Source organism: Primulina eburnea, chromosome 16, assembly GCF_022965805.1.
Source record: "Primulina eburnea isolate SZY01 chromosome 16, ASM2296580v1, whole genome shotgun sequence".
Taxonomy (NCBI): Eukaryota; Viridiplantae; Streptophyta; class Magnoliopsida; order Lamiales; family Gesneriaceae; genus Primulina; species Primulina eburnea.
In genome coordinates this window covers 7,972,922-7,989,970 of record NC_133116.1, presented here as the reverse complement: position 1 = coordinate 7,989,970, position 17,049 = coordinate 7,972,922, and the positions used below count along the sequence as shown (strand labels likewise).

The 17,049-nt window shown below is 34.6% G+C and overlaps 2 protein-coding genes across 2 annotated transcripts; both read left to right on the top strand.

Moving 5' to 3' along the window:
• Positions 1–1,702: 1,702 nt before the first annotated feature.
• Positions 1,703–8,649, top strand: LOC140817582 (nuclear matrix constituent protein 1-like). Its single transcript, XM_073177344.1, has 8 exons — positions 1,703–2,285; positions 2,453–2,662; positions 4,156–4,409; positions 4,486–4,756; positions 4,838–4,921; positions 5,467–7,457; positions 7,881–8,076; positions 8,169–8,649. Exons 1-8 carry the CDS (start codon positions 1,992–1,994, stop codon positions 8,394–8,396), a joined length of 3,528 nt encoding a protein of 1,175 aa, XP_073033445.1. The 5' UTR covers positions 1,703–1,991; the 3' UTR covers positions 8,397–8,649.
• A 4,650-nt stretch (positions 8,650–13,299) lies between these two features.
• On the top strand, positions 13,300–16,449 carry LOC140817004 (piriformospora indica-insensitive protein 2-like). The gene is given in 3 exon segments (XM_073176555.1): positions 13,300–14,128; positions 15,065–15,445; positions 15,447–16,449. Coding segments are annotated over 3 exon segments (1,497 nt in total). The 5' UTR covers positions 13,300–13,864; the 3' UTR covers positions 16,299–16,449.
• Positions 16,450–17,049: the final 600 nt, after the last annotated feature.

The window sequence follows — 17,049 nt, the reverse complement described above, 5'->3', positions numbered from 1 at the left end:
CAACCCGAAGTTCTAAGATATAATTTTTTAGACGGATTATTAAAATTATAATAATTGAATAAATTAGCAAGCCCTCGTTAGATCTATCTATTATGTCCCGTCATTTTCATCAAGATAATTCAAAAGATTCACTACAAAAATTTTGTGATTAGCGACGATTTTTTTCCGTCGCAAATTAGCGATGATTTAAGCGACTGAACTATCATATTGCAACGATTTTTCCAAAAATAGTCGCTAATTAGCAACGTTTTTTGGTAGATAAATGAAAACCATAATTAGCATAAAGAAGAAGGAAAAAAAGAGGCACAGAACTGGTCTCTGATTTTATAAAGGCTGTTTAAGGAAACATTTCTTTCTTTATTAAAAAACTAACAAACAAATGAGAAGTAAATAGTATAGAAAACCCTTATCAGAAATTCCATCAAACAAGAAACTGAAAGCTAATCAAAAGCCGATTGTAATGTCCGATTTTACTTTTCCAAAAATGGGAAAACCCTAATTTTTTTATTTCCTAAAATTTCACAACATGCACGTCGCCGGCCAGTGTTATGATATAGTACGTTTGTAACAAATGATATATATGAGATGATTGTTGTTGTATATATTAAGATGTACCACATGTTCGTGTTCATTGTGTCACAATCTAGCTTAAAATGTACCACATGTTGTGTCAAAGTGTACCACATTATCGAAAATCTAATACCACAAATTCATACGGACTATATACTAAATTAGATTTAATTAATAGAATAGTGATGTAATAGAGGAAATAAAATTAAAAACGGAAATAAAATTGAATCAAAGGAGAAAATGAGATAAAATATGAATATAGAATGTATTTAATAAAAAATTTGTTTATGCAGAAATGAATAATCAATTTTATTACATAAAGACTAATTATAAAGATGAGGGTAATGAATACCCATGGCATGCTCCAAGAGATGAGGCCACTTGCCAAACATACATTTAAAAAAAAAGTGGTCCTAATAGGATGAAAATCTTGACATCATCCACATGGGGCATGCCCGATATAACCGATGATGTAACATGAAAAAACTGTGTAGACGTTCGGTGATTTGTAACAATCTCTTATTGGGTCATACATGAAAAATATAATTTTTATGCTAAGAGTATCACTTTTTATTGTGATATGGATATGATTGACCTATCTCACAGATTATGATCCGTGCACATGAGACCACTCTTAAATATTTATCACTGTTTCCCCATCTTTCAACACATGTGTATATTTTTTCTGAAACTTTTTCATTATTATTATTATTATTATTATTTTATTTTTATTTTCCTTCTTGTGGTCTACAATTATTTCCTTTTCTCTGCTTTCGTACTTTTCTTCTCCCCAACATAATGGATCTCTACGGCACACTCGGCCCCGATCCTTCCATTATCTCGTCGATAAGTAATTACAAAAAAAAGAACTTTGTTGTTGCAAATTGAAGACTTCAACCAATCTTGCAAAAAATGTATATTTCTCGGATAAAAATCATGAATTTTTTTAAATATTATTGTGATTTTTGTCGAACAAAAATTTAATTTGATTGAAATAAATGTGTCGTATTCCTTATTTTAGAAGAGTGACGAAGAAGTGAAAATGGGTATTTTTGTAATTTTGAAATAGGTCGTTGGGTTTAATCATCAGTCCAAAAGTCAGCACCATATCGGGCTCAAAAGATGTCATGCGGGCCGTAAAAACGCGACCGAACGTTAGATGACATGGGATAGTTCAGACAGATTTCTTCCGCAGACAACCCGGATTACTGCGATTTCGAATATACCGTTCACTGGGAGTGGACTATCCGTCGACAAAACTCCGTCCGTCCATTTTCTACGTCTTCCTTCCGTTCGAACTCTACGTTCACAGCCTGTTTTCGGCTTCAGTAGTTGAAATTTTTTCGACTTAGGGTTTTCTGCGACCCTCTTTTGTGAATTGACGGAGTTCTCTGAATTGTTAATATCCAATAAAATTACTGATGTTTACTCAGAAAAGGCAGTGGCCTGGTCTATCAATTACCCCGAAGAGCGAAGCACCACAGAACTCTATTGGTAGCAATGTCGGCAAGGGGAAGGCGGTGGCGTTTATTGACGGCCCACCGGATCCGCCTCCGCCACCGACGGGGTTGCTGAGTGAAGATAGGGACAAGACTGGTGTTGAAAATATGGAGGATTGGAGACGGTTTCGGGAGGTGGGGTTGTTGGACGAGTCAGCGTTGGAGAGGCGTGACCGCGAGGCGCTGATAAATAGGGTTCAGAGAGTTGAAAGAGAGGTACTAAAAAGTAACTTTCAAATTTTGAAATCACTATCCTGATTGCTAATGCACTTTTAATGCCCTTTAAAGAAATTATGTAGATTTTAAAGTACATTAAGTTTTGCATTATTCAATGTGGAATGTTTGTCTCTCCGAACATATTCTTTGGATCGTTCTTTTGGCAGCTTTTTGATTATCAATATAGTATGGGCCTTCTTCTGATTGAGAAAAAAGAGTGGACTTCAAAACACGAAGAACTTCAGGAATCCCTTTTGGAACTTCAGGAGGTCCTTAGACGTGAAAAGGCGGCTCAATTAATAGAGGTTGCTCAAGTGGAGGAGAGGGAAGCCAATTTGAGGAAGGCTTTGGATGTTGAGAGGCAGTGTGTGACTGAGGTTATTTAAATTTTCATATGGTTGTCATTTTTTATTTCATAACTAGTGTTATTCTTTTTGTTATTCATCATTTTCAAGAGAATGATTTTAGTATTGTATCTTGTTCTATTTAAATAGAGATCCTTACGTGGAAATTTTAAATTCTCTATTTTCTGTTTTAGTTTGGACGGCGGCCAATATCTTCATACATTTGATAAAATATAATATAATGCCTATTCTACAGTTCTTTGTTACTGCTGGATTGCTGATAAAACACATCTATAAAAATTTAGGCTGTGTGCGGCAAGGGAATAGCTTGCCACCTTTTTAGGTCAATTGTCAGAGCTTCGGCAATAAATGTGCCCTGTTGGCAACTCGTCATCAGTTTTCTTTCTTAAAAAACAACTCTCTTCCTTGCCATTAGAGAAAACAACTCGGGAATCCTCAAGCTGAGACGTTAGGCAATGCGGATAGCAGCCCTTTTCTTAATTCCTTGTGACTTTTGTCTATGATCTTTACTCTTCACCTCAGTAGATGGGGGTATCTTGGCTGGCTGTCTTAACTTTTGCCAACCGGCAGTTTGGTTATGAAGTAACTCACTGCAGATTTGTGTAACAAACTAGAAAAACTGTCTTCTGCGGTCTCCTTTGGTTTGGGTCGCGTTTTTATTATATGGTTAAGCTATAAAAGAGTTTCGTTCATCACATTAACAACTGGAACATGAGGGAACACAAGCTCCAAAATCCATGTAAGACACATGTTCTTTGTGACCTGTGTTATTTCTGTTATTAAACCATTTTTAGGAGTTCATAAGTTTAGTATATTTTGAGTTTATTAAGATACATATTGCTATTGTTTCCAGTTGCTATAGTTTAGGATGCCAACTAGACTATAGGTGAATCAGTTTTAGAGTAACTCTTCTATATCAATGAGTAGGGGCCCTAGATATGCTTATTTTTCACTTGGTGTTTATGTTTTGGGTAGGGTGATGGGAAGAGATGAGGGGAATAAAAAGCATATATTTTACTCTGGAGGGAGGGTTTTCACAAGCTTTTAAGTTGGTGACGTTGAGGGAAGACATTTTCCCATGTTTACTACTGAAAAGAAATATCTATGTGTTGACCAAATGGTTCAATCTTGGAAAAATCAAATTAGAAGTTAATATTCCCAAAAAAATAGAATTTTCTATTATTGAAATTCTTATGAATTGGATATAGTGCAATTTGTGGACAAGTGATTTGGAATGCTTAGTTTTGTGCCCAAGACGTACTTTCCTTCACATTTCATTTTGAATTTTTATCATTCAAAAGTGTTGTAACTTATAATGCCATCTTTGTTGTATGTAAAAAAATTGACTGTGAACTAGTAGTTATTCCTTTTGTTATCAATCATTTAACTTAAAATGATTAAAAAAAAATCATTATTAAGATAATCTAAATGTGGGCACCCGGCACCATTCAAGGAAAAAAATATCTTATGTCTTGATGACAAGTTCAAATGTTTGCTTTCTGCAGCTTGAGTCATCCCTCCGTCAAATACATGGGGAGCATGAAAGAATCAAGGTGGCATCTGAAACTAAGCTGGCCGATGCAAATGCTTTGGTTGCCGGAGTTCAGAATAGGTCTTTAGAGGTGCAAGAAAAGCTGTTTGCTGCTGATGCAAAGCTTGCTGAGGCAAGTAGGAAGCGTTTGGAATTGGAGAGGAAATTGCAGGAGGTCGAGACACGTGAAAGTGTTCTCGAGAGGGAGCGGGTGTCCTTTAATGCTGAGTATGATTAATGCTCAATGAAAACGATTATACTTATCTTGTAATTTGCTTATTGAAAATTATTTTTAATCCATTAGGCGAAATGCGCATGATGCATCTGTGTTGAAGCACAAAGAAGATATGCGGGAGTGGGAAAGGAAGCTGCAAGAAGGGGAAGAGAGACTTTGCCAGACTCGGAGAAATATCAATGAGAAAGAGGAAAAGGTTAATGCGTTCAACATAACATTCAAGGAGAGGGAGAGGGAACTTTTAGAAAAAGAGAAGTTGATTGAGTTGGCAAATGCGACCCTGAAGAAGAAAGAAGATGGGGTAAACCAAAAACTAGCAGATCTATCCGTAGAAGGGGAAGTATGTTTGTGAGTTATCTCTGGTGTACGAACTATAGTTTGTTCTCTATAAATGCTTTACAATTTGTCTAATCTGTTGTAGAAAGCTGATTCTCTAAGGAGAACTTTAGAGATGAAGGAAGAGGAGTTAGCTGCATTGACTGAGAAGCTGAGTACTAGAGAGAGAGTAAGTAGCTTTCTGGTAGTTTGTATGCGTAGTTGTATTCTACTGAATTTAAGATTATAGCATCTATCTAACTCATGCTTGAGGTTATCAGGCGAAGTTCAGGAGAAATTTTCCTTTCTTATGTACCCCGGTATGATTGTTGGCTAGAAACTTTTGTCTGGAGTGCAGAGTGCACTTGCATCACACCTTGACTAAAAATATATAACTTAGAACTCTGATTGCCCTTCTCGTTTATTCATTCGATCATTTATAGCTGCGGCGAGCAAGGCATATCGGCATTTTACGTATATTTGAGTGTTTGGCTCTGAAAGGAGTTAACCAACTGGTTATATATGGACAAGGAAAATATTATAGGAGAGTAGTTTAAATATGTTTGGTTTAATAAAATTTCCTCCTATTATAAATTTTCCTTCATTTGTTTGATGTTTTGCTTTCGTTTGTTGTTAGTTGTGAGTCTCCATCTATTTGCCCTCAAAACTGTTTTACGTTTAGCCAATATCAGTGTCCAAAAGAGAAACTGATAACTTAATGATGTTATTTTATAGGTGGAGATTCAAAAGCTTCTTCTTGACCACAGGTCTGGTTTGGATATACAAAGGCAGGAGTTTGAATTTGAAATGGAAGAGAAAAGAAAGTCTCTTGAGAAGGAGATGATGGACAAGCTTGATAACTTGGATCAGCAGGAAAGTGAAGTCAAGCATAGGGAGGACAAATTAAGAAAACAGGAGCAAACGTTGGAAAAAAAGTCTGAGAGGATGAAGGAGAAAGAGAAGGACATTGAAATAAAGTCGAAAGATTTGAAAGACAGAGAAAAATCCCTCAAAGTCGAGGAGAAAAGTCTAGGCTTGTCAAGGAGAGAAGTAGCTTCTGACAAGGAATGTTTGCAAACTCTCAAAGATGAGCTTGAGAAGATTAAAGCTGAAATTAATCAGAAGGAAGTGCAAATTCAAGATGAAACTGAAAAGCTTCGAATTACTGAGGCAGAGAGGAAAGAGCATGCCCGTTTGCAAAAGGAGTTGAAAACGGAGATAGAGAGATACAAACATCAGAAGGATTTCCTTTTCCAAGAAACTGAGGGTTTGAAACAGGACAGGAAGAAATTTGAGGAAGAATGGGAGGCTCTTGATGAGAAGAAAGCGGAGGTTAGTAGAAGTTTACGACAACTTAATCAAGAGACAGAGATTCTTGAAAAACTGAAATACTCGGAAGAAAAACAATTGAAAGAAGATAAGCTTGCCACCAAGGAGTACATTGAGAGAGAGTTGGAGGCTCTAAGACTAGAGAAAGAGTCATTTGCTGCCACAATGAAACATGAACAGCAATTATCTTTGGAAAAAGCTCGAGATGAACATAATCAGTTACTTCGTGATTTCGAGACTCGTAGAAGGGATCTTGAGGCTGATCTGATGAATAAGCAAGAGACAATGGAAAAATATCATCAAGAAAGAGAGAAAGCATTTGAGGAAGAGATGGAAAAAGAACGTAGTGATCTCCTTTATTTGAAAGAATGTATCCAAAAGGAAATGGAACATATTAAGTCAGAGATGCGCAGGTTGGAGAATGACAAAAAAGATATTGCCTTGAACAAGCAACAGCTGGAAGAGCAGCAGCTAGAAATGCATAAGGACATTAACGAGCTTGGTGTTTTAAGCCAAAAGCTTAAACTTCAGAGACAACAATTTATCTTGGAGAGAAGCCAATTTCTCACATTAGTTGAGACCCTGAAGAGTTGCCAAAACTGTGGGGATTTGGCGAGGGATTATATGTCATCTCATCTTCACATCACAGACATCGATAAAGAGTCCTATCCTCTTCAGGACAAGGGAGAAGAATTACTGGACAAAGTTGATGTGTACAGAGCAAATATTCATAGAACCCCAGGTAAGATCGATGCAAAATCACCAGGATCTGGTGGTCGTATTTCTTGGCTGTTGCGGAAGTGCACTCCCAGAATCTTCAACACTCCTCCCAATGAGAATGCTCAGCACTCGGCGCCTCAAAACTTGGACCGAGCTTTGTCAGATGCACTGGTTGATGAAGGACCCAGCATTCCTGTCAATACTGCTTCTAGAGCGCAAGGTACCACTCAAGGAGATCATGGAATAGAAGAAGTTCCAGAAGATTCCCAGCAATCAGAGTTGAGAAATGTTCGACACAGATCTAGTAGAAAAACAAGAGATGGAATCCGCAGAACAAGATCTGTAAAGGCTGTTGTTGAAGATGCTGGGATTTTCTTAGGAAGGAAGTCAGGAGATACGAAGCTGAGTGAGGAACAAAATAAAGATTCTAATGCTTCTATGAATGAGGAAAGTCGTGGTGATTCCAGCCTTGCTGAGAGAACAACTAATACCATTCCAAGAAAGCGAACTCGGGCACAATCTTCTCGAATGATAGAGAATGAGCTTGATGCTGAAGAAAGTGAAGGACAATCTCAAAGTGTAATGGCTGGGAGTCGCGGTAAAAAGCGTCAAACAAGTGTGCCAGCCTTACAGAATGCGGCTGGTGAGCAGCGTTATAATCTTCGTCGAAAAAAGACGTAAGCATGTTTTTCTTGTATGATCCTTAATATTATAAAAATCTTCTGAGGACATCAACAAATTATGCTTGATTGCTGTTAACCATAAATATGATATAAGTGTTCTTTTGGCGATGCAGCTAAACACCTTGATCAATTTACTGAACAACTGACTTAGATGGGATTAATTTTCCACGATCTAGATCCCTGTAGATTAATGTCAGTTAAACAGTGGCTGTTTCTTGGCATCACGACCCTTATATAACAACCTTACCTTTTTGGAAAGAATGATTTCAAGTTTCTGTAGTTTCTCGACTTTATTCGAAATCTATCCCCCTAGCCATGTTGAACCTACAATGTAATTGGGATGGCTGTCATAAATCTTAAATTGTTGATATCACCATCCATTTACTGGGCCCAACTTTTCGCCCTTTTTTGTTTCAGTGATGGCAAACCAACTGCAACAACTTCGGTGAATAGTGAGAAGCTAACGTCGAAAGAAGCTGTTAATGTCCCTGTATCACTAGATAATGAAGTTACTTCTGCGCCATCTGTAGAAATTGCCAGTGAAAATGGTAATTCCATACAATTAGCTCGAGCTACGTCCCATAAAAATCAAACGCAAATGAGGATCGTTCAGGTAATTCCTTCAATTTTAGAGCTTTATCTGTACTTGATGATTCTTACTTTGAATTGTTCTTATCTTATAATTATTCCTTTCTGTAAACACAGTTTGAGACATCAGCACCTGGCATCGATGAACATGCCAATGCCGTGAAGTCGACGGATGACATAAACTCGAGTGAGGAGGTGATTCGCACACCAGAGTACAATGGTACCTTACAGGAAATCGAAGAAGATGAACATGAAGATTATGACACTGAGGACGACGACGATGGAGACGAGCATCCTGGTGAGGCTTCGATACCTAAAAAGATCTGGACGTTTTTCACATCTTGATACTTGGTGCTTCTTCCTGCTATAGCTTCGATATGAATTTTTCTATTTTTCTTGTACCATGTAATTAGGACTTTTAGAAGTGATAATTGACACGTTTAGTTTGAAAATGGGAGGACTTTTAGATGGACTACTTTTCATTTACAACATTCTCAGTATCTGCCTTTATTTATCATTGCTGATGATTGTTGATTATGAATTAGCAGTTGATCCATTTTTTACACATCATATCTGATCTGATTTAAACAGTTTACTTTTATATATATATATATATATATATATATATATATATATATATATATATATATATATATATATATATATATATATGAGTTTAAGAGTGCGTTTGGTATCATAAGCTAAACTAAGAAAAGTGTTTTTTTTTAAACAAAAGTGCTTTTTATAATTTTGAATGTGTTTAAATGGGATTTTTGGTGCTTACAAAAACACTTATTTAAGCAATTAGAGTTTATATATATATATATATATATTTCCAACAATTCCCCATTATTTCACATTTTTTTACTGCACAATCCGTAGCATTTGTGGTGTTGTCCATTGAATTTGAAGATTATTATTTGTAATCCATAGCACAATCTAGTGGTGTTGTCCAGTGAATATTTTTTTACAGCACAATCTGTCATCTTTTGTGCAATTGTTTAATTTTCTAGTGGAGTATCTTGTACATGCAGAGATTATGTTTTTATTAAAAAGGATTATAAACTCCGATGTTTAATTGTATTAAATAATCTGCTTAATAATCTTTTTAATATAAAACATATAATAATGTGCATTATTATGTACGTGTTTAATTATAATAATAATCTTGACTTGGTTCAAAACGTTTAAACCCAAAAATTTAAGTTTTTATATGCTAATATTACATGTCTAGCTCTTCGTACTAAACCCAACAACAACCATTTTTTTCCATAATAATTTATAGACTCAAATTTTTAAATATTTACCTACTATTTTGTACACTGCGCTTTCTCCTCACGAGTCACGAACTTCATATGTTTTTATTAACAGTAATTCCATTTTATATTAATTATTGTATCATATTCCACATTCTTTGCAAAATCCAGAATTTCATTAATTTTAGGCTCGTTTTTCCTTCAATGTTCTTCGATCGTAAAATTTTTTTAAAAAAATTTTGTTTTTTTGTGAATCTAGGCATATTTTTTTACCATAGAGTTTATATTTTATATCAAATTTTGTTTTGATTGTGCGTTATGTACACATTGTTCTTCGTCATTTTTCCGACGTCAAATTACAGTTTTAATCATGTATTGTATGATTTCTTATATTTTTTATCAGGAGTGATGATATGACAATACACACATAAGTTTCATGTAATTTTTTTTTTTTTAAAAAACAAATATAATAGATTGACTGAAACTGATATTTGATAACATTGAATACCCAAATCACAAGAAATAAACATACCAGACCAGGAAATAATTTTGTCAATTTTATTATTATATCCAAAATATACCAACTCATCCGTTAATGAATAAGAATATCTATCTTGTAAGATGTCGATACATATGGATTCACGATTCATCCATGTATGCTTATATAGAGAAATTAAGACAATAAAAAGTGGTCTGGAATAAGGAAAAAAATTAATGTAAACTAGAGAATCCATTATTTATATTTTTTTTTATTATTTATAAGAAACTACCCTTTAGACTTTTTAAAACTATACATTACTTTTAATAATTGTGATAATATTATAAATTTTTTTATATATACAAGTATATCCAAAAACAATTGTTTATATTATTTTTATGATATCATGTTATTTAAATAACTATGATAATAAAAGCATATTACCATGATAGCAAATTAAAATACCATCTTTAAACTCGATTATAATCGTATGGTTTCAAAACATTTTAACAACTTATTTTTAAAAAATAAAAATCTTACAATATATAAATTATAATAAATAACTCAACACATAAATAACTCGATATTTCTTGCCATCATTTTGTATATGATCTATTACTTATTTATACTAATTCACCCGACTGATTTATATATTTCATCTTTGCCGATCGACCTCCAATGTTTAATTCGGAAAAATACAAGTTGAATCAATAATTTAATTCCCATGATTCGTATTTTTCAAATGATAAAATATATATAAGAGATATTAAATTATTGAATGAATATTTTTGTGATAATAAATCTCTCTTTTTAATCAATAAATAAGATAAGATTAAATGTGTGACCAGTTGAGAAAATGACTAAAGAGGATTTAGACCTGGCAAAAGGACATAGGGTGGGCTAGATTTGGTGGTCCTAACATAAAAAGCTTCCAACCCACATTTATTTTTTGGTCCCCTGCCACAAAATTCACACACATGCATGTGTTTACCATATAAAAAACACCTACATAAGCATGTGTAATTCAATTATTGTAAATCCAAGTCTTGTTCTTGAGGATCATGAATAAGTTTTAAAATTTGGTTTGATAAAAGTTAACGTCAAGGATATACGACCACATTGCACGTTACTTGCGGTTCGTTGTTTTGCAAAAATAACATGCCTTACACCATCATCTAATTAAAAAAACACCGAACGTTTAACTATACAACAGAAATTAACTGAGATTGCGCTTGGATGGAGGGATATGAAACTATAAATTATAGATATCTGAAGCTGTGATTTTCAAATTCATGGATTACAAATCTAGTTGATTGCTTTAATGAGTTTATGTTAGATGAATTTGAAATTCATTAATGATGAGTTTAACTTCAAATTCCCTCATCATGAATCACTTATTTCAAATCATTTCATCTAAGCTCGATCTCATACATTGATTTTACACGTTGTTATGCCAATGAGTAGTGTCTCTTAGAAGGGTGGCGTATGAATATTTGTATAGGAACATCTAATTATGTAATTGAGCTTTTATATATATATATATATATATATATATATATATATATATATATATATATATATACAAAGTGAAAAGAATAGAGTGTGTATATATATATATATATATATATATATATATATATATTGTGTAAAAGTAACAAATTAAAGAGTAGGTCTCTTGTGAGACAGTCTCGCGAATTTTTATCTGTAAGACGGGTCAATCCTACTGATATTCATAATAAAAATAATACTTTTACGCTGCGTTTGGTTGCTGTGATAAGGTGAGTTTATTTTTTTTAACACACCTTATCCCTCGTTTGGTACGCGTGATTATTTAACCAAGTCAATACATCCTATGAATGATTAGGTTATATTAGGTGGATTAAAATAATACCTCATCACCCCTTAGGATTATTTATCCAACTCTTAATTCTTCCTATTTTTCTAATTTTACCCTTCTCCTATATCCAAACTCACCACCATTTCCCGCCACCGCCGCCGCCGGAGCTTCGGAAACCGACGTCGGACCAATATGATATAACTTCCGGGACCGAAGCCGTGCAGCGCTGCTGAATCGACGTTCGGAACTCGCCGGTGCCGTGCCGGAGTGGAAGAAGAAAAGAAAAAGAGAAAGACAATTTGTCCTTCATCAAAAAATTCAAAATTATAACATCTAACATACATTGATTACATTTCTCATTTTCTTTTCATTTATACTAATCATTAGTTATTTTATCTCAAACAACGCAGCCTAGCAAAAAGTAATATTTTTTTCATGAATGCCTCAAATAAGATATCCGTATAACAACATACAATCTATTATACCATCTCACACAGACTAAATAAAAGCTATTCCCAGCTAGTGTATGGTCCGCTAAATATAGCATAAATCAGTTATAAACCCAACAGCTCAAAAAGCGAGAAGAAGCCACCCAGAGACAAAAACTACCTTTGTCTTGCATGTAAACTGGTCCCCTTTTCTTCCATCACTAACCCCCAAATAATAAAGTCAAATCATAAATTTCCCAACTTCTAACCCTCACTCATGGGTGAAAAAAGAAAATTTACTGGGACAATAATTTTAATTCTTTGCAATTTTTTTTTTAAAATATTTGATTCTCAATTTATCTTTTTTTAATTTAAGTATGAATCATTGTTAATTAATCGACGGATCAATATTTCACAAGACTGATTTATCGACGAATTTATGTTTACCAATAATCTATAATTGGGACCAGAAGTTTAATTTGCAAAAGACGAATTTACATGTTGCACATAAAAATACCATTATTTTTTATTAAACAATTTTTTTTTTCAATTTACGGTATGGAGTTTATACTCTATGAGAGAATCAATATAATGATAAAGAATAACTTTTCTAGAACGATTTATGTGAGAAAATTATAATTTTAGTCTTATATATATATATGGGTTTTTTGCGATTTTGATTTTTTATGGTGTCATATTTCAGTTCAGTATGATATTTATATATTTTTTTTAAATACTGGTTTTTTTTCATACGCGGTGTTGATGTGATGATCACACGACGCTCAAATTTGTAACTCTAAGATGAAAAATCGCCAAAAATTGAAATAGACATGAATGATAATCAATTTTGATCAAAATTGCCAAAAAAGTACTAATTACAATATTTCCTTCTCCGTGCCAAATCCAAGCCTTTGATTACTATGCATGTAATATTACTATGATAAATTAGTGAAATTCACAACTAATTATAAATGGAGGGATAATATCTTCTTATTGATTTATGCAACACATTTAGCTTTGTTCTTTACCTCAAATCACCTTCTTTCCCATTGACAAAAGAGTGAGTCTCATGTGAGACCGTTTCACGGATCCTAATCCGTGAGACGGGTCAGCCCTATCCATATCGACAATAAAAAGTAATATTCTTAGCATAAAAAGTAATACTTTTTCATGGATGATCCAAATAAAAGACCCGTCTCACAAATACGACCCGTGAGACCGTCTCACACAAGTTTTTGCCTTGAAAAAAAAAGGAGAGAGAAGAGGGATCCCCTTTTCAATTTACTTATCCAGTGTCCATATCCATTCATTGTTCATCAAAAAGCAATCCTCCTAGATATAAGGAAAATCGATGAACCCCATTTAACAACATTGTACTCTCTAGATTTTCAGCTCAGCGGACCTTAATTTCTTCATCACAGCTCCCACTGTTCTTCTTACCACCATAACTACTTTTTTTGTCCTTTTCTTTTTCTCTCTAAACATTGAGAACTGTGCTGCTCAACCTATACTTACATCTTCTGCTTTTCTCTGCCTCCTCTATACTTCATTTACTACCTAAGCTTTTGCTATAAATACCACCAGGAAGCAGCGTTTCACCCAGTGTTTTTTTAGGTGCAATTTCATTCTCCACCTCCTCCTCCCATTCTGTCCTTTCTGTTGAAATCCCACCATTAAAATCTCTGTATCTGTACTCGGTAGTATCAGATTTTGTTTAGATATATATAGTTCAAATGGGATCATTTTGATCTTAAGAAAGACTGTCGTTTTGCTGAGCCAAGTTTTTTAAGTTTCTTGGATCTTCTGTTTTTTTTATGCAAATTTATACTCAGTTGAAGTTGTTTTTATCTGGGATTTTAGCGATCATGAAAAAGCTGAAATCTTGGAGTAATTTTTCGAGTTTTATTGTGTGCATACTTTGTCTGCGTGCAAGGTGTAATGGAGAAGATGAAAGTGTGTCAGCTCCAATAAAGAGTACAGAACAAGAAGCTCTGTATGCTGCTATTCAAGGTTTTGTGGGCAAATGGTGGAATGGTTCAGACCTTTATCCAGATCCTTGTGGATGGACTCCTATCCAGGTACATTACATTACGACCAGCTATTTCTTTTTCCATAATTTGAGAAGTTATGAAATTCTGTTTTCATTTAATTTTCACGTTTCAAGACCATGTCAAGACTTGTTCAAAATAAACAATCCCTGCAAGAAACACGAAAAATGGGAAATATATTACCCATGGCAATGAATCGTCTTTCTTTCTTCATATTTTTTCATGCTTCTTGACGTTTACATGGTTTTCTCATAAGTTTTTTTGTTAGCCAAAATGCTTAAATCGAAATATGAAGATCATCGAAAAAAATAGTGGATGACAAGGATCTCGTTTATGTAAAGAAGTACATTATCGAAAATATAAAATCATGTACATAAGAACAACAAAAAACAGGAAACCAAACGAGGCTTGTAGTACAGTTTCCTTAAAACAGATTCGTCGTATATGCTTCGAGAATTATGTTTCACGACTATTTCTCACGTACCTTGAAACAAATTCATCCCCTCCAATAGTTTTCCAGGATATAACGAGCAAATCTGTAGCGTAGTACAAATCATCACACTGACGAACAAAATTAGTAACTGAACTCAGAACCACAAGTAGCTTGCTCATGTATAAAATAGGAACAGGTTGATTTCATTAAACAGGTCTCACAAGGCACATAGAAAGTTTCTTCCGAAAAATTTAGGTAATAGGAAAATGTGGCAGAGCCAGGTTAGGCGACTTTTGCCTATATTGGACCGACACTTTACACACTAACTCAAGCCTTTTCCAGTATAGATCGGCCCCTAGAATCATTCTTACACTTTAAAAAGCGTAACTCAATATAACCTCATATGTTCCATTTTTATTTTCCAATGTGGAACAAACATGTCATTCTTTAATTTTCATTCACACAAGTGAAGTGCAACTTAAAATTTTAATTTATTATTAGTAATTTAATTCCATTTTGCTGTTGTTCCACAGGGTGTTTCTTGTGATCTATTCGATGGATTTTGGTATGTGACTGATTTAAGCATAGGACCTATTCATGACAACTCCCTCATTTGCGACCAAAATGTGCTACAATTCAGCCCACACTTGTTTGCGCTAAGGCACTTGAAATCTCTTTCGTTCTTCGGTTGCTTCGTGTCTCCGTCCCACCGTGAGATTGCAATCCCTGCTCAGAATTGGGAAGCTTTTTCAGAAAGCCTAGTATCACTGGAATTCAGATCGAATCCCGGCCTCACTGGGCAAATTCCGGTTGCTTTTACTGAGCTGAGAAATCTTGAGTCATTAGTCCTAACGGAAAATGGACTCTCTGGAGAAATTCCGGCTGGTATTGGAAACTTGATCTATTTAAAAAGGATTGAATCTTGCTGGTAACAGACTGAAAGGGAAGATCCCAGATAAATTTGAAGGGCTGAACCGTCTCTTGATTCTTGATTTTAGTAGAAATTCACTTAATGGCCCATTGCCGTTGACTTTTGGAGGGTTGACCTCACTGTTGAAGCTTGACTTGAGCAACAACCAATTGGGAGGAGAAATACCACAAGAGATTGCAAATCTGAAGAATTTGAAGCTTTTAGACTTCAGCAACAACAAATTATCCGGAGAGTTGACCAAATCACTCCAAGAGTTGACTTCTTTGGAGGAATTGGTTCTCTCAAACAATCCCATCGGTGGTAGCCTCGCCAATCTTGAGTGGCGTAATCTGGTGGGATTGGGCGCATTGGACTTATCCAATATGATCCTGACAGGTGGCATCCCGGAGTCTCTAGTCGAGCTAAAAGGGCTAAGATTTCTCGGACTCAATGATAACAAGTTCACAGGAGATATCTCCCCAAATCTTGCAAATTTGCCAAATGTGACTTCGTTTTACGTACATGGAAATAACTTGACAGGGGAACTTAGGTTTGCTAAATGGTTTTATGAGAAAATGGGGAGGAGATTTGGTGCATGGGGGAATCCAAATCTGTGTTATCCCAGCGGATTGGTGCCTCCAAATTATGTCCCCTTTGGAGTGAAGTTGTGTCAGCAAGAAGTTACCAAACTCGAGGCACATATGGATAATCCATCCAAGATTGGTGATGGGTTATGGAATCAAGAATCAAATCTCATGATTTCTTTGGGATTCCGATCGATGGATATTATTGTTGGTAGAATAGGTCTTGTGATTGAGGTGTTGGTGGTTTTAATTGGTTATCTTGCTGTCCTTTAAGGGATCACACCTTACAAGTTAGTTACACAATACTTCCACTTTAGAGTAATATATCCCATCATGTATTCTTTTTTCTTTTACTCTTGCAAAATTTGTAGTAGTGTAGTATGTAATTTCACATATAATATTAACCATTGAAAGAGTTGCTTTCTCTATCTTAACAAATACAGAAAGGGTCGTTGTAGTTGTAGTTGTAGTTGTAGTTGTACTTGTCATATTTATGTAAGTTTAGCGTCCCGTGTTTAAAATATTTGAATTGTATTTCAGAGGTTTTAACTTGTCATTTAGCATATATATATATATATATATATATATATATATATATATATATAAACATATACCAACTTGTGTACATCAAGATTGTCGATTATTTCGGAAGTATATTACATATAATGTGTGTGTGCGTGTGTTGAAGTTTGGTGGTTACATTCGCCATTAAGTTCTTATTTTTTAACCTTGAGAACCTGCAGCTTCTATGTTTAATGTGTGCTGGGTAAATGCAAAGGGCCAATGCAGTAGCATGCAAACTATATTGACCATGTAAATCATACTAGACAAGACCTGTGTGACAAACTCAAACTAGAAAGGCAGAGACATGTAGTCATGATATCGAATGCACTGAAAACTAAAGAGAAATGACATGCAATACAACTCAGCAGCCTATGGGTTAATTAAGAAACTTCAATCTTCACGAGCCGTTTTGTGGATCCATGACGTTTCTTGAAAACAATATGTTTTTTTTTTAATATCG

Bases quoted from the DNA above. Each gene is read 5' to 3' on its own strand.
- LOC140817582 (XM_073177344.1), top strand. From the start codon at position 1,992: ATGTTTACTCAGAAAAGGCAGTGGCCTGGTCTATCAATTACCCCGAAG. The intron at 4,922-5,466 runs GTAAGTAGCTTT...GTTATTTTATAG, and splicing joins AGCTGAGTACTAGAGAGAGA to GTGGAGATTCAAAAGCTTCT. The intron at 7,458-7,880 runs GTAAGCATGTTT...TTTTTGTTTCAG, and splicing joins AATCTTCGTCGAAAAAAGAC to TGATGGCAAACCAACTGCAA.